The 22,495-nt window shown below is 33.8% G+C and overlaps 1 protein-coding gene across 5 annotated transcripts in view; it reads right to left on the bottom strand.

Moving 5' to 3' along the window:
- NBEA (neurobeachin) overlaps positions 1-22,495 on the bottom strand; it is a 478,282-nt gene that overhangs the window by 356,796 nt on the left and 98,991 nt on the right. For all 5 annotated transcript variants that reach the window (XM_027899474.1, XM_027899469.1, XM_027899470.1 and 2 more), the window contains exons 6-10: positions 17,747-17,873; positions 12,176-12,295; positions 8,944-9,090; positions 1,853-2,050; positions 1,305-1,438 (exon numbers count right to left, since the gene is read on the bottom strand). In XM_027899474.1, coding sequence (XP_027755275.1) covers positions 1,305-1,438; positions 1,853-2,050; positions 8,944-9,090; positions 12,176-12,295; positions 17,747-17,873 — 726 coding nt within the window. The remainder of the gene's footprint in view (positions 1-1,304; positions 1,439-1,852; positions 2,051-8,943; positions 9,091-12,175; positions 12,296-17,746; positions 17,874-22,495) is intronic.

Raw genomic sequence — 22,495 nt, 5'->3', positions numbered from 1 at the left:
TTTACATATTAGAGTTCCCAGGGGGGAAAACAGATGACTGACAAAACATCACCAGATTGATTAATTTCTTAAATTGAGAAAATTGATCTTTCACAAGAAATTATGCCAATGTATCTCTTTCAATTAAATTTTTCAAAATTTTTGGCAATTTTCATATTTGTTATTTTTTCAGTTAACTAATTTATTAATGAACTATCTAATGCAATAGGAAATATCTGGAATAATAATAGAATAATATTCTAAGCAGGAAAATAAGCCATGTGTTCTACATTATGCATCTATTTTATCAATTTATTCAAATACAAAAGTCAGCTTATGTTGCCCCTAAACAGTGCTCTCTCTCAGGCTTTGGTTACAAATAATCCTACAAGGAAAACCATACCAGTTCTTCAGCACTACCTTTTCAATTTTGTTACCTCCAAAGGTTTAGGCCACACATTTTTACTGAGAAGTTTAAATATCCTATGTTGCCACTAGGACAGGAGCCTACTCTGACCAACAAGTGGCAAGAGATCTTCTTTCCAAAAATAACTATAGCTGAGCTAGCTTTGAGTAAGGAGTCATCATCCTCAGAGGTAAAGATGTGCAGATGTGGCATCGAGGGACATGGTTTAGTGGTGGACTTGAAAGTGCTGGGTTAATGGTTGGACTCAATATCTTAAAGGTCTTTTCTATCCTAAAGGATTCCATGATTCTAAGTCAGCATGAGTACTGACAGACTCTTAAGTAGTCCTTTTCAGGATACATATGGAAGCATTCATCTAACATCTGCACAAACTTTTCAACTTAGGGATATCTTCCATAGTATCAGAGCAGAGAATTCATGGGTCCTGGCTTAAAACACTCTTAGTTTGTTCCCAACCACTGTCACAATTTTAACATGGCAACTCATAACTGATTATAGCTCTATGACTTTCTGACCATGAATGAATTAATTTTGAATGTTATGAAATATGGATTCAAATGACACAGACTTTGAGAAGCTTGACATTGCACTGTCAAGTAAAAGTACATTGGTTTCTTTCAGAAGGTGGAAGAACTCATATAAAACTATCCAGCTACCCTTAAAGATTCTAGAGTGATTTGAATTCATTATTTACTTATATCAATTTTATGCCAGTTCCATCTGAAATCTCATCATATTAATACAATTTACATATTGTACAGTAAACTATTTTTTAAAAAAATAGTATTTCTTTCAAAGAACCAAGAGTAAAATGGAGAAAAATATTCCACATTCCCAAAATAAAACAAAAAATATTCTAAGCTTTATTTAGTTTTTATCTTAGTTGAAAGTAGCTTACCAAACTGTTGTTTCCACCTGACTGTCGTGCAGCTGTCGATTGTCTAACTGGGCAAAGAGAGGAAAAAGAACTTGGATCCCTCCAATGGAATGAATTGCACTGTGAATGGAGTGGGTTACAATAGCTTTCACATCCTAAATTAATAAAAAAAGGGAAAAACTTCAATTAATCTCAGTTTTAAAGGACAGTCAAAAATATAATTTGGGAGCAATTTAACACCAAATTGAATGTAAACTTGCTTTAACTTTTTTACATTACTTATATATACATTATATTCAATATATTTAAGGCAAACATTAAACAGAAAAACTTCAGTATCATAGCAAACTGTGCCTTATATAAGGTATGAAGTCTATATTTCTTAAGGGAGAAATAATCTTTTCTTGCTTTAGAAGGCGAGTAAAGAAAGAACAGGTCAAGTGAAAGCTACATTAAGAGCTTATATAATACAAAATAACAATCTCTGTACACTAGCACACAAATCCTCTGGTTATCCAAGTGATGTTCATCTAACAGTAATCTCATAACATCAATTTAGCAGCACAAACCTGAAGCATAAGAGCATGGGGGGAGTGTACAAAGATTGAAGGATTCTCCTTTGGTGAGGATTCAAGGCATAGTTGAGCATCAGTAGCCTTTGCATTATAAGTAAAAGCAATGCTACTTGCAAGTTTCCCATCGTATAGCACTTGTTTATGGTGCTCAGCCAGATGAATGTCACTCTCAGATTTAAACTTGAATGTGCTCTGAAAAAACCCAGAAATTTTACAAAGTAATTAATTTAGACAAAAACCTTGCCACAAAATGTGCAAAGACTACATTGGACTTGAGACGGCACATAGAAACTACTAAACTTTGTTTTCATTTATTTACCAGTAGCCTAATGCTACTGAACAATTAGACAATTTTTTTATTTACTCTACACCACACCAATACGTCAATGCAATATTTGGTATTGTATGTAGTATCTCTCCTTTCAGCATCAGTGTTAACAAGTTTCAGAAGTAACTATCCGAAAAAAAAAATGTCAGATTAAGCAGCTATAAATACGTTAAAACAAAAAGTAAGCATACAACACATTAAAAATAAATAACAAATTAATCACTTTGTATTTTATCTTATATAATCTCACTCAAATTAGAATATAAAATGGTATATCATGTTGATTAAAGGAATGGTTATTTTTGAACAGCATTAAAATCCATCCTAAATTAACAGTCAGAAGTATATACAAACAAGCTACTTATACTAAAATAAAATTCCAATAAAAATTATAAATGCCATATTTCAAACTAATGATTTTTAAACTCAGAGGTTTTCCAAGGAAGGCTGAAAAATTCTGTTACTCTAAACATACCATGACTCATATCTTATCTAAAACTAAGTTTTTCTGGCAACGCTGACAAATCAATCAAGCACAAGAAGATAGATTTCTGCCTTTCTGCAAAGCATTGTCAGATTTACTTGGCATATAACTATTGTAACAACCATTTAGCAGTGGCAAGAAGACTACTAGTAATACAGTGCTGTACTGATACAAAGAAAGGAAATTTGTTAAAATTTCCCCCATTTAATTAAGAAATACAAATATTTTATATTTCTCTAAGATTTACTCAGTCTAAAATAATTTATTTCTGAGGTTAATTTGCCTTGCTTTACACTGCATATAGCCATCTTAATACTCCTTATCGCTTTGGTCTCCTATCAAATCTCCTTTTCCCCTTCCCCTCCTAGTATGAAATGTCATGAAACTATTGAAAGTACCATCACTAGTGGTTTTGTTTTCCATTCTAGAATTAAAACAGGCAATTTATCAGCTGCTCTTTCAAAAAAAAGTAGAGGTTCCTACCAATAACATAACCCCATAAACCCTATCCAGCCTTTGCAGAGCTCTCAATGATGCTGGAAATGCTGACAAAATTATCTTGATTACAGCCAAACGATGGGAATCTGCATCTGCTCTAGCGACTGACACACGGCAATAGGTCTTGTGACTAGAATCCATTTGTATGGATTTGTATGTGGGGCATAATCTGAATAGACTGGGAATCTGAAAGCAGCTGCTGGGGAACCCTTGGAGCAGATCTGTCAGTCAGCAGCATCCCATGCTGGATGATGTCAGGCAGAAGGGAGGCTGCAATGCCATGCTGAAAATGTATGAGGTGCAGGTACCATAGCAGAAAACACAACTAGTAAGGGCAAGAGTAACTGAATGGTTCAATCTACATTTGACAAAGAAGGACAATGTTATCTTTAACTGCATTAGGAGGGGTGTTGCCAGCAGATGGAGGGAGGTGATTCTTCCCCTCTACTTAGCATTGGTGAGACCACACCTGTAGTTCTGGGCTCCCACTGGAAACCATGGACTTACTGAGGGAGTGCAATGAAGGGCCACTAAAATCATGAAGAGACTGAATCATATCTCCTATGGGGAAATACTGAGAGAGCTGGGACTTTTCATTCTGCAGAAAAGAAGCCACAGAAGGGATTTCAAGTATAAATAACTGAAGGGAGGGTGAAAAGAAGATGGTGTCAGGGTACTTAGTGGTGCCCAGTGGCAGGATGCAAGCCAATAGGCAAAACTGGAACACAGGATGTTGCCTCTGAACATGAAGAGATACTTTTTTACTGTGAAGGTGCCCAGCAAGGTAATGAGTCTCTATCTTGGAAGATTTTAAAAAACTGTTTGGACATAGTCCTGAGCAACTGGATGTAAATGGCCCTGTTTGAGCAAGGAAGTTAGACCAGATGATCTCCAGCTGTCCCTTCAAACAATATGAGCCATTCGGTGATTCGCGTTTGGGCTAGAAGTCTGTTTTGTAGGGAATCTCCCAGTGATTCCCACTTACTACCCTGTTCATACTGCAAAGCTGTTCAGAACCAAAGGCTGAAACTGCAATGTCCTGCAAATGGTGACACTCATTCAGCCTAAAGGATCAGCCTAAACCAATCTGAAGTAAAACCCCCACCATCTACACACTGTGAGTATTCAATCCTCAGCGCTAAATGTTTTACTCTAGAAATGTTCCTATTGGGCCACACTACTTACTGAAGTAGAAAACCCCAAAGAAGGAGTATTATGTTTAGAACTTGAAAGCTGGCTCTCTGTTGATATGGCTGCCTACAACAGTTATCAGGAAATGACTGCTACATATTACAGATTTTTCCCAAGGAAGGTGATGATGTATTTCCCCCTAAAGCTATACAGATACTCTGTGCACTTTCTGCAGAGGAAAAAATATAGTGATTTCATTGATTTCTAAAGATACCTGCATGCTGCATGTACTATATTTTAATGTTTTATCAAACGGAAATATCTATTACCCTGAAAATCTTTCATGCCTCTAAGTTTCGTCAGATTCCAAAACTCTGAAGGTTCTTCCACTATACAGTTTTTCACAACTTTGCTTTTTTAAATATGTCAAAGCATTTCAACAAAAAAATTTATAATTTCATTGCCATTAAATTTTGCAACATTCTAAACTGCTTAACTTAAATCAGTTTTATAAACAAACTTTGGCATTAATATATGTCCTAGTTTTTAGTGTTCAATATGCCTCAAGAATTTATCAGAGATCACTATTTGAAAGTCAGGCACAAATAAGTTATAAAACAATATAATACTGCCTCACACTTTTTTGAGAAACGGAATTAAAAGGACATTCTGCCATCAAAGCCTAACAAAAGTGATCATAAACTGGAAATGGTGGTTTCCTAGCCAAAAGATTACTATACAGAATGGAAAGAGAGGTTACAAATTCTGAAGTATGATATTCCTTTATTACTAACATTGATCTACAGGAAGAGGACAGAAATTCAGTATATGCATACCATCCTGGGGACTTGGGAAAACACAGTCTCAGGAAGATAGCAAAGGCTGTTGAGCACATGAGCTAAAATTGCAAATGGTAAGTTACTGGTCATTGAAGAAATGCAATTCTGAGGTCTGGTACAAGCAGTGTGAAAGCATCAAGCTGCCAAAAAAGAGCCTTAGGTTCAACATATAAGGTAAAAATATATAGACGATCCATAAAAACAATAGTTGTAGCTCCTACAGGAATGGGAGAGGGAACTGAGGGAGCCAAGAATTGCTTAAACACCAGCAGCTCTCCCTTTTCCTTTAGCAGCAAGAGTGCTGCTTTTTGATTTACTATTCACTCCATTTTGCTACTGTAAGTTCAGCAATCATGAATAAAATAATGTTTTTACTACATAATTGGCTTAAGCAAATTTGAACTTCCAGTGCTATTTTGCTTATGTGTATGCATGAGTGTATTCATACTCAAGCCTTCATATGTAACAAAAAGATTGATACTGCAGCACTGATCAAGAGCAACATATGGAATAATCTGATAACTTATTTTGAAACGTCTATGGGAGGGTTAAGAGAAGTGGCACAGATTTCCCAGGTCCGCTAGGATAGGACTTTCAGAAACATTCCTTTATAGACAGCACCAAACCCTGCTATCAGATGCATCTCTTTCTCCCACATTACCTTCCTTGCCCCTCTATTCTGTTTATCAGCCCCTTGGAATCCCAGCTGTGACAGGCTTTTCTTTGCTGCCTGGGAACAAGGATGAGCAGCAGAATAAGCACAGCGAGAGCATGTTCTCATTTCCTCTTTCTTTCTTCCATCTCTAACAATTCAAAGTATCAACACAGTAGGTAAAAGTCCTTTTCAGCAATGGCAAGACTCAAAATGAGCATGCTTTATTAGGGTCAAAACCTAGGAATGCAAATATTGAATCCTACTATGTTTCTACTAAATATAATTTTAAATTTCAAGATAACTTATGGATTAATTTAGGAAGACTCAACAGGGAAGAGACAAATTATGTAGTTCTGTTACAAGTATATTTGCCCCTTCTCCCCTCTTCAAATTTGGATTATGAGTCATTTCTTTGCAATAGTTACTAAGAGTGTCAGTTTTTCAATATTGCTACTCAGACAATGTAACAATTTTTGTGGGGGGAAAAAAACCCGAGTTCTGCTACAAGTGAAAGTTTATTTTTTATTTAAAACTGAAACATCTATTTGATCAACAAATAAATTTTTCTACTAAGTCATGCTGGTTACAAACAAATCCATTCAGAAGGACATGCTGAGCAATATCAGAACGGAAGTATTATTAACTGTTTCTATGTTACAATGTTCTGTAATAAGCATGTAATGTGCAATAAATAATAGAAATATTATATATAAGTATATAATTATTTGCTATGCATAATAAATAAGGCTTATTTAATGACTTCTCTAGTTAATCCTACCTGCACCACTGAACAGGGATGGGACAGGGTACAACAGATTCATTTTCCTCTGTAGATCAAGATCTGCCTTTTCCTGAACTTTGTGCCTTTGGTGTTATTTACAACAATTCATACTATGTATATTCACAGGCTGTGTGCCTGTATGTCCTGTATGCTGGTAGATTATGCATATTTCTCTGCATTCCAGAGGTCTCAGTGGTGGTCATTGTAGACTAGGGGCATTATGAATGATTGTGAGGGCAGCTGAATGACAGGCAAAATCATAGTCTCTCTTCATGAACAAAGTAGGCAGAGGGATGGTTGCTTCCACCAAAGAATCAGATCCTCAGATATAATGGACCACACTACGAACTGTAAATCAAAGGAACTACCACAGACTGTCATAGGGAAGAAAAAAACATATCTACAAAGACACTCTCAAAAAATTCTCAAGTATTTTGAATAATCTTCCTTTGGGAGAAAAGGTTTGGCACTACCAAAGTTCACAATCCATCTAAAACAGTTGCTCTTTATGAAGTTAGGTAAGAGCAAGAATATGATCTAATGTTCAGCAATTCAAGCTACATATCAATTGAGGCTCCTTTGGACTAAGAAATACCATACCGAAGTATTCTGAGCTAAAGAAATGAAGTTAAATGAGACGTGAAAGAGGCAGGCTTTGAGTGAAGGCTACAATTGGTGTCCTGAGATCTCTAAATTACAGGATGTGGTTCCTTTTTTTGAATCTGAATAGATCTTGGGTTGGAAGAAGGTGAGAAAAAAGTCTCCTGTTTTGTCCTTTTTTTTTTTTTTTTTTGGGAAATAAGGAAGTTAAATAAAAAGTTATTTCTAGGGTCCACTCTGGGAATCTGTTCTTTTTAGCTACTATTAATTAGTAAAACATACTTTCAGATTTTTAGACAAGGAAGGAAACTCCTTCAGAGAACAAGGGGCCATTAACTGTGCTGGGTACATGACCAAAACCTAAAAAATATGATATACCAAAGAAAAATATCCCCAAAATTTAAATTTTTCTACCTAAAATTTTTAAAAAGTCAATAAGAAGCTACATGTATGAAGAAATGTAGTTTAATGGAAGCCTATGAATCAAGACAGGCAATTTGATAACACTGTAATAAGGTTAGTGCAGTAACTACCAGAGATATTTATCATGAAAGCACTCGTGCCTTACGTGCCCCTTTAATACTCACAAAACCTTACACAGTAATTTTCACTTCTTGAAACACATGAAAATATTATTCCTATTTGATATCACATCAGTATGCTACTGCAAATCCAAGAACTTAATAAATTCATAAAGGTTTACTACATTTGTTATTAAGAAGTATAAGGTTAAATTAGTTTCTTTTGGATGACCAAAATATATTTGTGGAAATATTTGCTTAATACAGTATTAAGTTTGGAATAAAATACTCCTTGTTTGCACAGGTAATACACATCTATTGATTGACTGAACACTTTTAGTTTCAAGACATTTTTATCAATCAACTGTATACAATAGATTTCCTCTTCTCCAGGTAACCCTGACATATATTTGGTTATTTACACTACATACCTACCATTAAAGAATTTGTAACTGTCACTGTCACTCAAGTGCTAGTTATCATCAAATGATTTAGAGCAATCATTTTCAGCACACAAATTTAATATTACTAGAATCTAAATGTTGGTATTTATTTGTGGATTTTAAAGGTTTTTACTTTCAGAGTATATTACATATATCAAAAAACTGAAAGTCTAGTTCAGATTAAACAGCAAATTTCAAAAATAATAAAAAAGAAGATTTGGGAATAATTGATTGTAGAAATTCAATAGTGTTTACCAAGGGTTAGATACATTTTCAGGTATTATCCACTAGGCACATAAATGTCTGACTAGGGATCCATGTTTATGCATGCACCATTAATTTGTCCAAACTGTCCCCTAAATGTCACTGGCAAAGCATGAGTAAAAAGTTCAACTGGTACTTCAGCAGAACTGTCTGAAACCATGCATTTGACAGAATTGGTTTATTATTCCTTGTTGAATGTTAATCTGCCTTAACTCAGGTTTTAGACACACAGAGTAGACCAGAAAGTTATTCCCATGGTATTCAGTACACCGAATACAAAATTTCTCTAATCTGATTATGACCCAAATAATAAATTTAAGATACAAACATATTTCAGCTAAGCTTTAAAGAAACTTGCATCTTCCAAAAAGCTGGTGGAAAGTCAAGATTAGTTAGGATACTTGAAGAAATAGTCTTCTTTTGCTGAAACCAAATCATATAAAAAAATGTACATGATACTAGGAGGATTATATCTATACTAGGATTATATCTATCAATCATGTGCTTTTTCCAGTTTGAAGCTATTAAGATCCATTATTACCTTATATCCAGGTCCTAACTGATGTATTGCAAAAATCTGCGCTGGGTTGAGTGCTTCAGTGAATACATATACTGCTCCAAGCTGGCCACAGAACACTCTATTTGCATCAGCAGTCTCCGAAGATCCAAGAAAACATTTATCATAGCTCTGTACCAGAAAGAGGCAATATTAATAATGAAATAATATTAATGCACAGCTACTGAAGGCACAAATAAAGGGAGACTGTAATTAAAAAGATAAACCAACCATTATCAATTATTTATTACTTTGCTGTGGTGAACAACCTAATTTTGAATATTGTAGCATTAACTGTTTTACAGGTTTGCATTCCAGTGTTGTTATGACTGGATGCTAGGATTTTTTTTTATTAATTGGTCAAAATACAACAGAGAAAATTAGAATACTACATTCAATTACCAAATAACCTCCCCTACTGCCTTCTAGAATTATGAAAGCCATTAAGTTCCTTGTAATTATACTCAGAACTCCCATTGCTAACTCACAAGAACATATGCTGAAATGCCCTCTTCTTTCACTGTTGTGATAACAGAGTTAAATATCTCTAGTACAAAAAAAAAAATCCAAACACAGATTTTTCTAGTTTGCAGCTGGTGCATGGTTTTTCTCTATGACCACAGGCTAAAATAATTTAGTTTGACCTAATTCTCTTCTGCCTTATGTTGTCACAAGAGTGGCTATTTTCTATTTCTTCTTCTAATAACTGTACAAAGACCTTTTGCAGTTTTCCACCTATGCACTTCCTATTTTTTTTTCAGATTAAAAGGGATTTTTGTGGCTATTTTGCAAGATTCATGTTAAGTTCTTGTGGTGCTTCCAAAAAAACCTGTCTGGAACAAAGACCTGGGGAACCAGAACACAAGATGAGTCACAAAAGGACAACAACAGGAAGCTCAAGGATCTTTGAAGGTTATTCTGTCAGCTCCCTTGAGTCACATGTACTCTATTGAATGGAAATAAGGATCACATCTCACTCTTTGAGCTGAACCAGTAGAACCTGCATTAGGAAGCCTGCTTTTTCATCTTGGCTTGACTGCTGAGTTTAACTTTAAGGAAAAATGGAGAATGGAATGAAACATGGTGAACTGTTACAGAAATTGATCTAGGTGAATAGACTGCTAACAAGGAAAAGGGAATTCTGTCTAAGTAGTTAGGAGGACGTCAAAGATCTGGAGCTCAGCTTTGAGATGAGGTGAGGTAAGAAGTATCCAGCTTTTTATCTTTGATTTATCTTCCTCTGATCAAATATCTCTTTTAATTTTTTTTCCCCCTTGGAAAAGAATTTCCCTTTGTATTTTTTTAAGCAATTTTTTGGACAAAATTAAAAAACTTCTGAAAAAACCTACATTAATATCGATTCAGAAAGTAATATCCAGGATGCACAGTGCAAAACATGGGCTAACGAGACCCCTCTGACTCCTGGTAAATCAAATGGGAAAACTTTCTAATAATTTTCAGTTAGTTCACTGAAGTCTTGCTTAGCCTTGAAGGCTTTCCTGACACTGTGCCATTACTGTCAGAAAGTGTTAAGTCAATTAATTTTGAGCAATTGCCATTTTTAATGCTTATTTGGGAAATTTGTCTGAGCTACCAATGTAATTTTTTCCCTAATTTGTACTTAAATATTCTGAGACACACATTCTTGCCTATCACAGTGGCATTTTCCTGAATTCCTCTAGTAATCATTAATTGTACAACAGCCATTGAACTCAACAAATTCTGAGTTTTACACATAATTACACTCTAGGTCTGTTACTCGGGACTAATTTCCAGTTCTGTCTTTTTTCATTCTTCCCAGTTTACAGCAGCTCTTCCTGCTAAGCATTTGTCATTAAGGACTGCAGATCCCCACACACCAGTAACAGCCCAGGTCGTCTGAGACCTCAAGTGGCTTTTCGGTCACCACATTCCACCTATCACAAAAATGTTTATATTACCAAGGGGAAACCCATGCTCTGCAAAAACTGAAAGACTTGCCTTTCCCTGCAAATAGAAATGCTACCAAGAGAACAAAGAGTGGCAATCAGAAGCTTTATCAAGCAGAGCCCTCCTACTTTAATTAACATGCAATATTTAAACCCTTCCTTTCAAATCCAACCTTGCCTCCAGAATTTAGTGAAAGACAGTTCATTTCCTTAAGTACAAACAGGCTTTGTTAACCCTGTCAGCCAGAAAAAAATGAGAATCATATTATAAATAAAAAAATAACAAAAGTGTAGCAAGCTGATGAATCAAGAACCTCTGAAAGTCTATTACAGCTTTAGCTGAAGGCAAAGCACAAGAAAACCATTTTGTCTGCCTTCCACGCCCAGAATTTTGGTGAGAAAGTGTTTCTATTTTCTGCATAGACAACTCTCAAACTTCCCAAAGCAGAAGGTACAGAAAGAGAGAGCATACACATCAAAACATTAAAACTGGAACTTATATAAATGTCATTAAAATAATTTAAGTACAAACAATATGAAAGCAGATGCATTTCCTGTAAGAATAAATTTTTATTTTATCTCAGTTCAATTAACAGATACAAGTGTATTTACAGGTATACATGCAATCTTCTGATAAAAGTGACTGGTTTCTACCTGTTAGACGAACAGCTGCAAGACCACTGTGTCTTTGCATTTGCCCATTTAATAATTGCATGTGAAACAATAGGAAAAAATATACTTTTAATTGGGAGACAGATTTAAGACTTCAGATTTTGCTGAATATTATATCTCTTTTGACACTTATCCATGCTTCTGTTTGCTAGCTTTTAGTCTTTGTCTCTCTTTCTACCTCTCTCTATCTTGTTTGTTTAAACCTGTAAACTCTTCATAGAAGAAATAATTTCTTACTATACTTATATAGTGCTTGAAGCAGTGTGACTCTGATAATAGCTCAGGTTATTCAATTCTACTTCAATTAAAGAGCCTATTTAAAATTTCATGTTCCTTAAGGCAAAAAGCATAGAAATCTTCTAAGGATTAACAAATATCTCCTCTTGAATCCAATGCAGAATCTTATGTATACAAAAACCAGTAATTTTGTATCTTTTGGCAGCGTGCAGAGTCATTTAGCAGAATGAATCAGGTTTTCTTAAGGACTTTTCTCAAGCTAAATCTGTCAAATCTGTAACTCTATCACATGGAGAAAACAAATTCAGTACTTTTATTTTCTCTTTTTCAATTAACTTTACAATGAAAAATTATGAAAAAAGAAAACAATAAAATCTTACATCATTTGTGTTAACATGCCAGGCCATATCACCATAGGATACCAGCTGACCATTCACGTAACATCGTATTTCACTGTTTCTCCATCGATTATAGATGTGCACAATACTTATCATGTACCACTGGAAAGACAAGAACAATCAATACAGTTTTTGTGCTATAAAATATAAAGGTAATGAATGGTATAAAAAATAAGTGACCAGTCTCATAAAGTCATACAAAGAGATGAATTCTTGCAAACCCATAAAATTAAAAGTCAAGTCAGTAGAACTTCAAGTCCAGTCAGTAGAACCGTGCCTAAATGTAATGATGTACCTATCAGCATTCCCTTATGGGATTAGAAACAAAAATGCATACATACAACTAAAAAGCTGAAAAAACTTTTATTCCTGAAAGTGTAACGTAATGTCAACACTATACACACTATACACAAAACACAACTCAGTTCTGATGGGAAATCCAGAGCTATGTGCTTTTACATTAACAAATTCTTATCACCTACCTCTGCCTTTGTATCATAGCTGTCTGTCAGAAATAATAAAATAAAAAGAAAAAATTCGTAAAAGCAAATTTTACAGCCCTGTTTAAGATGTCATCCTGATTGTTTCCTTTGATATTTTTCCTCTATTCTTTACCATTCCACCAATTTTTGGACACCTGTCATATCATTAAAATGTGTTATATAATCAAACAGAGAAAGCATCACAGTTAAATGCTTCCAAATGCAAGTACTGCGATCTTCCAAATACTTTGTTTAACAGCAATCATTATGTCCACAACAAATAAGTTCAAGAAGAAAATATTAAATTTCCCTCAAAACTGAATTTTTAAACATATCTAAGAATAGGAATGGCAAAAAAAGGTAAAAAAACCTGGGCTTTGATTTTCTTGAATATACATGCATACATAGACATGCATGCACACAAAGTCTATCCCACATCACTATCATAACTAATCCAGTAAAATACTGCTTTTTGTCCTCCTACACTTGAAATAACTACATTTACATCTTAAATGGCAATTTCTTTTTAGCCAGGGAAGTGTTCAAGTATTAAAAAATGGTTTACTCTTTGCCTCATTTTTGTCACTATCAATCTAGGCAACAGGAGTAACAGAGGTTTTCAAAGTAATTTCCTAAATAGAGGATAACAAGCACCATCAAGTTAAGTTCAGAATGCATTCTTAGCAACAAGAAAATCAAAGTCCGAGATTCCTGCTTGCTCACTTGATTCATATCCTTCTATCACTGTATTTTACGCATATAAATTCAATTATCACATGATATTGCCTACAGGTCTTCAGGAATAGTGTGTATCAACTGGTTCACAAACATGTTCTTATGCAAAGTGAGAATCTCTCAAACAATTCAATGGAAGGAGTGGACAAGAATTCCAGTGCATCAGCACATTGCTTTATCCCAGATATGAATATTATCTATGTGTTTTCTAATCCTTCCTTTCTATTTTTCTGGCTTCTACTCTATTTTGATTGCTAAGAAATCAGACATGATAAAATGTAATTCTAAATATCAGCAAAGGCATTTCTTAAAATTTGTAGCATTTTCCATGAAAAATGTCTTTGAAAAAACAGATTATATATCCCAATTGAAAGTTTGGCAACTATTGCATTCAAATTTCTTTGGAACTTGGGGTGCCTTCTCTAAGGTCCTGGCAATTAATTACTATCTCTTACATCGATTTCTATATCTCTTCCACTGACATTTCAATTCAAGACACTTCTCTGACTCATCCCCATAGACTCATCTTGTAGTAAACAATGATGTAATTAAATGATTTAGCTTTTTTCTTATGTTAAGATATTCTTCAAGGGCTCCTATTAAGCCTTAGTCATCTACGCATAGGAAAAAAGACTGAACTGTAATAACTTTGCATATAATTTGCTGTAACTTATACTTTTCTAAGTACTCTTTTGACACAATTTCAACTTTCTGAACAACTTTTTACTTACAGTTGTCTGTACTTTGCTATTTATCTATGCTCAGGTACATTGTAAGGAGCTTTTAAACATTTTACTGGATTTTTTGACTAATGGTGTATTCGTTCTTAGCCTTTTGTATCTTTGCATTTAGGCAATTTCTCTAGCACTAGAAAACACCTTTTTTATTTAAGGAAGAAAGGCAGTTTTTCACAATTCCTTTAAAAATGAAAAACTGCAAATCTTTTATATCCAAGCATATTTGGCATTTTTCAAGACGAAATCAAGCAAGAATGTCTGAACTCTCTAAAAGTTTCAAAAGTACATAAATCTAAATGCATATGGTATTTAAAAGTTTGAACCCTTGTACCATTAAGATGCCACCCAGTTTACAGCGAGGTAGTGCAAGCTTCTTTATATTAGTAAGCTCTCTGATCTTTCCCAATTCATCACAGATGCTATAACCATCCTTGTCATGTGGCTAACAATTTAATCTGAATAGTATTGTTTTCCTAACTTAGTTACTGATTTTCAGAGTGCAGAAAATCTGTTATATATTGTCACAATTAACTTATTTATCTGATTAGGTTAAGTCTCTAATACAGGACATCACTCTATTAGCAAGACCTGCTGCACTGTCACGTATAACTGTAACTATGATTTGAAATAAGCATCCAGTGATGATCAAGTCAACAAAGCTTCAGGTACTTCTTTTATGTCAATAGCCTCATTTAAAATAAGACATTCCAGCTTCTAATTTTTTTTATATATATAGAAGCATATATGTATGTCTCATAACCTCCTATTACCCATGTCTCATTTATGTGAATGTTTGCTGATTTTGTACAAGTGATGTTTTAATTTCTTTCCTATTCTGTATCTGAGGATATGATTTTCAGGACTTTCCTACTACACTACAAACCAAACCAAGTTGTATAATCTTACACAAAATTTTTCTTCAACTTTTAGTTGAAAAACTCCTTTTTTTTTTTTTTTTTTAATATTCAAAGTCAGTATTACAGCTTTCTTTTATAGTCATCCTGCAGTTTCCTCTCCTCTATCATTTTCTCAGAAATGCACAAAGATCACTCCTCTCAGCTGTACCAAGAGCTTCTTCAGGTAGTACTCAAAGACACCTCAGAATACAAACTGTCGATTTTTTACACTGCTGAAATCTGTTGAGCTTAATCACCAACTGTGAAGTGATATTCCTACTCCATAGCACAGTAAAATCAGAGAGATAGGCATCACACACTAAGTATTTCCAATATGTAGACCTTATTTCTGTCTATACCAAAATTAGCAAAGGTGTTCAGAATTAGAAACACCAAAAAAAAAAAAAAAAAAAAAAAAAAAAAAAAAAAAAAAAAAAAAAANAAGCTGTTTGCTCTTGACTACACTGCTTTCCTGTTATACTTCTACAAGGATTGTTGCAGAGGCTGGAACTCAAGGGAGCAAAATCACTAACACACAAAAATTTCAATTTGGAGCACAACAAAAGCAGTATAGACATATTAAATACAACATTGCCATAGCTTATTTAGCTCTCTTGAGATGTCAGTCTATTATATTACACCCACATTTTTTGTTTGGGGATATAATAAAAAAATTTCTCTATATGGTCTTATAAATTCTTGCTTTTACAATGTTATTAAAATACACCAAATGAAGCCTGAAATAACCATCTGACACATCTTTAAGTTCTTAATTACATTACATATTATGTGAATAGTGTCACATGACACAGTTAACAGTGGGGAGATCTTTACGTGAACATAGTAACTTTCATATCTGCCTACATAAAGGTTTTGATCAAGTGATTTAAATACATAATTTTACAGTGATTTACCAAAAATTAAAAAAAAAAAATTATTCAGAAGTTTAATGAGAATGATGTTTCTGGCAAAATCCATTGCTGAAATGTCTATGCCAGTAAGCAAAACCAAAAAACTCTAGGAAATAGCATATCTGATGGCAAAAATCACACCTCTCAAGTTATCATTTGGACAGTAAGCTGCTCTGTGAGTACACAATTTCTGAATACTTATCTACATATTCAAAGCTTGCACAGCAAAACAGTTGTCACATCTAAATAACATGAAGAAAATCAATTTACATGTTAAATAGGATACATCTTGACTTGTTAGAGCCAGAAATTGTATTTGACACATTTTATTTCCTACATTATGCATTATGTATCTTAACACATACGTGTAAACACAACTTAGTAATGGAAAAAATATATTAAAACACTTGCAAATATATTCTATAACACGTATTTCAAATACTTTCCAAATCTGACATATAACCCAAAATGTATGAAGCACAAACTTTGGGAAATATAAAACTATCATGGGAGTTATATTTGGACATAATTCATCAGATCAGCTGATTATGATTTGAAACTGGTATACATATAATGAGATATACATGTATTAGTATTTCCAAATTAGCTATTTTAAGTAGAACAGCAAAAGATACAATTTTCTAGAGCTGGCATGAAGAAAACTAGTCATTTGTATTAAAGATTATCAAAATAATATCCTGCTAAAATATGAAAGATATGACTTCATCAGCAACTAAAGATCAGCTAGATCCCACAGGCATTTGTTTCTAGGTTCAGTGTTCATCAGTAGAATCAGATGTGCTACTGTAAAAGAAAATTGAATTGTTATCAAAACACTTTTCTGTCTATAAAATTAAATGTGCAAAACAGAATTGATTCATTCTGATAGACTCAGCAGATGTGTTTATAAGCTTTTATATATCCTCAAATAATATGCTAGAAAAAGAGATTACTTCATTTTTTAAAAAACACAAGCGAACAAAAAGCTACATTAAGGAAATCAGAATCAGTGATTTCGAATCACAAATATATACCAAGAAAAATAGTACAACATTAGGCTGCTGTGTGAACAATGGCATTCCCTCCCTAAGACTTTGGTTTCTCAGAACAAAACAAGCATGGAAATTCAACATACAAATTCTAAGTCCATAAAAAAAGAAATGAGCTTCACAGCAAAATATATACAAGACCACTATCAATGACAAACACATAATGCTTGCTGTATGGAAAGTCAACGCTTCAGTCAACTAACTGCAGTTTTGAAGGTTGCAGAATAATCGTTCCCCTAAGACTACTAGGCATACAGTAGAAATGAACACTAATAAGATCTACAGCTATACTTAAGATTTACTATGAAGAATGAGAAATCCCAAAATATCACTGACACAGAAGAAAGTTCAGAGCCTTATATCATACAGAACCAGATAATGAAACCCTAGAATTGCTGGCAACAAAGCTACCAGGTAAAGAATTTTCAGAAACAGAATGAGGGAGTGTTAATAATAAAATACAATCATTTTACAAATACTCAAAATTCTTCTCTGTCTGAAGATAATTAAGCAGTACTTTAAAAAACAAGCTGACTTTATAGAACTGTTACTCTATAATTTTTTTTCCTAATTGATTCTGAACTGTATTAGACATAAAACTTTGCATGACTATCTGAGCAGTTACTCATAAAAAAGAAATTATTAGTAACACTATGACACAAATTAGATTTTAGTCCTTCTTCCCAGAAGCACTCTGTCACATTTTCAATGTTATTCTTTATTGTAAATCCCACTTTCCTTACCTTGCGTGGCTGAAAGTCGTACTTCACACAGTGCTGGAAACCTTTGCCCTTTGACTTCAATGATGTAACTATTAAGCAGTTGCCAACAAAATGAGCAGAATACCCAACACCTTTGCTAGTGCGGAAACTGAAAAGAAAGGATTATGAATGAAATTGGGACAAGGGGAATTATTGTATAACAGAGAGGTTCAAATACGACTTCAAATTGCCATGAGAAAGAAAATAAATTAGCACCTGGAATTGTAAAATTAACATTCTCCCACCATTCTTTGGGGGGCGCTACTCACCTTCAGCACTTGATTGATTCCAGACTACACATCAAAAATCAGTACTTTTTTTTTTTTAAACTAAAATCCAAAATAGTAAATATTGTACCTATTATATTTCCCCTCAGTTTCCTAATTCATCATAATTTAATATAAAACATCTGATTAAAGTTGTGAAGAAATAACCACTACAGAACACGTGTGAGATGCCTTGCAATTTTATGGGGTTCAGAGAACAATGTGGATGGTGTGACATACAAATTGGGATTCAAGACAATTACTATGCAAAAGAAATATTTTTCAAGACTTATGAATTAATTAGGCTAATGATCTATGAAGGTTTATTCATCTGAGTTGTGCATTTATTTTCATTTGTCAAATGGATAAAGGACTGAAATTTTACGAAATTAAGTTTAGCAAGGGTTTCCAGCTTTCTTGTGACAAATATCATGGAGACAGATAATGCAGAAAGCTCATACATTTCTCTAGTTATATTTGAAATCAAAAGCATTTTAAAGAGAAATTCTGGACTTATTAAAAAAAAAAACACTTTGCAAAGGTAGCTGGTGAAAATGCACAAATGGCATTACAGAGCAATTTAAAAAGGCTAAGTCCATATCTGCATCCATGTCACTTAATTCCTTCTGAAAAGCTAAGTACAGTAAAGAGTAGTCTGCTATCATCAATATGGAGCACAGTTTATACAGCTTTCAGCCTTGTTCCAAATAAATAACCAACGGCTGAAATACAAGGTCTAGATGGTGAACATCAATAAATTCCTAAATAAAGCTTTTCAAGCATAAGAAAAGACACTACTAATTTTGAAATTTGTATAAAGTCCTGCAGCCCACTAATTAACACTATCTCATTCTCTTAATGTAGCTAACTTATAGTTTCATATTATTACAGTAATGATATTTTAAATGGTTTCTTTGTTGCAATATTTTCATCAAACACTTTTACTAGGTTTTTGCTAGGAACATTAAGAGGTGAAAGGTACATGCAAACACTAAGTTCAGATTTAATCTTATTTAATAGCTGTTATATATCTTTATCTTTCTGTATCTTAGGCTCTATATCTTTAGTTTACCCTACTAGAAAGATACAATCTTGATTTTAATATGCAGAAAAACTGCATAGCTATAGACCTAATTCCATCTTCAGCAAATTACAATTAAATGTAAATGCATTCATCATTGAAGGAGAGAATCAGATTTTCCCCTTTGCCCACTGTCAAAAATATAGCTCATAAATCATGACCTTATGAAAAAAATAAATTCTTTACAAGATGGGTGGTGTGATTAGACCCTGAGGTAGTCAGGGTTTAGCCATTCTTTTCCTATAAGCTAATTTTTAAAGGAAGCAAAAAACAGACATTCAAATTATCAAATTCTAGAAAGCCACTTTTGTTTAATGAATTAGAATACTTTTATTAAATGTTATAAACAGAGTGATGAGGTTAAACAGAACAGGAGTAATAATATCTAATGGGTCCTGGCACAGAGGTCCTTACTTCCAGTCTTGAAGTACATATATAGGATTTCTCTTTGCTTTTGCAAATTCAAGCTGTGTCTTCATTCTTTCATCTGCCTCTATATATTGTACATAATTCTTCCTCCCCTTAAGCTGTTGTGCTGAAAAGGAGCCTTATTCCCTACCACAGCCTTTAGTAAAGGGGTTCTGTACAACACCCTTTGCAAAAAAAAAAAAAAAAAAGCAAAGCACTCTTTTTAATAAACTTAAAAATTACATACTGTCCATTGCCACTGACCTCAACAGTGAAGACAATTTATAACACTGACATTCCCCTTTATCTTTTGAAGACTGTTTTCAATCCGGATCATGTCAATGATCTGGCTTCCGCAATGACCCCATAGGCAGCTATACCACTCAACAAAAGGAACATCATTCATATATGTGTACAATCCACAATTACCAATTTAAATTGCCAAATATTGTAAATATCATCACATTTTTACCTGATAAAACATTATTACAACTGTGTAAAATGCATCCTGCTACTTCCAATAGGAGCTAGCAAACATTTTGATATAAAGAATGTTTCTTGAAGAAACACCTATACCTTTAAATTTTTTTTCATTTCCTATCACTACTGGTTACTGGGCTGATTTTGTCACCATTGTCGTCAAATCAGACTGTTCCTGAAATTTTAAGCACTGCAACTTCCCAGAGTTCAGCATATGAACACAATAAAGTGACATAATGAAAAACATCTCATTTCTCAGCAGGGCTCTTCAACTTGGAATAGTATGAACAGAATAAAAGATTTGATAAACATGAAGCTTAGCCAAGACTTCACTTTTTTCCCCTAAATGAAAGAATTCTAATGCAACAGTAATGAAGAAACTGAGAACTCAGATATGTTCTCTGTTCACCTGAACATTATAGTATATAATGGTAATCTTCACATTTTAGTTCTTGCCAAAAGTAAAGTAGGCTAGGACTGGTCTCTAGGATAATGCAAAGAAATTCTGTTACAAATTACCTACATGTGCAGAACTTGCCACATCCAAACATGAAATGCACAGAGACAACAAGAGCAGTACTGTCAACAGCCATATGGTTTTATGAGCCTTAAACTACCTCCCTTAGCAGCTGGTACACCATTTTACTACAGTTTGTTCATAAAACCTTGTTTCATTTCAAAGCAGCTACTGAATGTTGTTACACTTCCATAGCACGAGAGCATTCTTCCATCCACCAGGGAACTGTTTAGGGATTCCAGTTTCTTTAGCTTAGGATTTTACGAGCAATTTAACATATGATCATAGTACTGAGATTGAGAAGATATTAATACATTCTTGCCTGAATGGGGGAGAGAGGAAGTTGCTTTCTACTAACTTTGGAATTCCACTGTGAGCTTTTGCAACTGTTCTGCATTATTGCTATTATTACCAGGTCTAGAGAAGGACTGACAATACTGGACAGCTTGGGTTTTTTTGTTTTTTTCTTTTTTTAAATCTTCTTGTCCCTACATCTGCAAAAATGTAGAATGCACTTTCAGAAGTTTTAGCCATTCTTCCATTAAATGCTTGTGTGGAAGCACTTGGATGATTTATTGACAAGAAGAAACAATTATAACAATCAGGCCTCCATTCACCCTCTAATTATTTTACAGAGCCTGATACACAATCTGAAAGAAAATATCTCTTAAAAAATAACAAAACAAAACAACTCCAAAAACCTGATTAAGAATAAATCTTAGTATCCATTTTGATCTGATCTAATTCCAGGCTTTACTTAGAAGTTAATGTCACCCATTCCTTATTTTTTTAGCAGGAAGAAGTACAGAGATTTAGAGGAGGGAGATTTCTCAGTTGACCATGTATAAGGTTAGCCCTAAATTTCTAAATCTGAATGTCTTTATGACAAAGAATCTACACCTTATCTTTTAGGAAACATTTCCCAAAATCTATTTAACAACGATGATTATTATACTGTGTCTTATAATTGTGATAAAGTATTGTATGTCTAAAACTTTGATTCTTCCTATTTTGCAGTCTACCCATTGTATCTCAGATTAAAAAATCCATCAACATTAGATTTTGCATAAATTCTGAAAACAGAAGTCAAGAGCATCCTTAATTTCATCACTATTTTTATTTCTTGAAAGGTTTCATTACAAAATGTGTTTTCCAGGGCACAGTTCACTCCCAGGTCTTCTCTGAATAGTACCAATTTTTCCCCTGGTCTCTTAAAAGAAGTAACAATTCTTAACTGTAAATGGCATTTCAGTGATGCTTTTGTCAAGATTTCAGGAAGGGATTACATCACCTTTTTTCTTAGCTCAGTTTGTTCAGACTATCCTTGAAAACATCCCATTACCTCTTTTCAGCTAGAGCAATGAAAAAGCATTTTATGATCAGCTGGTAACCTATACCAACCCTTAACATCCTACTGTAATTCCTGCTTTCTAATATATAACTACTCATTTTATAAGCATGTCACCCATTATTCACTGCATATGAGTATATATATACTCATCAAGGTATATGAGGTTTGTTGGCTTATACTAAAATTTGTGCTATGTAATTCTGAATCTTACCATTTGAACTTGACTGGTCTGCCTTATTATTTATCATCCATGCAAATGTCAAACTTCTAATTTTCTTTCCAGGATTGTCACACTCATTTTATAATTGGTAAGATGGCTACAATACTGTCCCAATACACAAGTGTTAATAGACTGTCTGTTAGAAGTTGTCCAACGTCATCCTCAGAGATAATTGAAATTATTTTTAAAGAAAAAAACGAATTGGCTTACAGTTCTTGAAGCAGGGTTTAGCATTTAGCTAATTACAGAACAGTAGCAATTTTCCCTCACATCTGGCAAATGTGAAAACATTTCTTTGCATTTCATTTTTAAGCATCAGTTTTCAGATCATGGTTGAGCCGATGTAACTGCTCTCTCCCACCACAAAGGCACTGCACTCATTTAAAGCCTTGAGTAAATCCATGAGAA

The sequence above is a fragment of the Empidonax traillii genome, unplaced genomic scaffold (assembly GCF_003031625.1).
Source record: "Empidonax traillii isolate 1590-97213 ecotype Southwest subspecies unplaced genomic scaffold, ASM303162v1 scaffold670:size792703, whole genome shotgun sequence".
NCBI lineage: Eukaryota > Metazoa > Chordata > Aves > Passeriformes > Tyrannidae > Empidonax > Empidonax traillii.
This window is presented reverse-complemented; position numbering and strand designations above follow the sequence as displayed.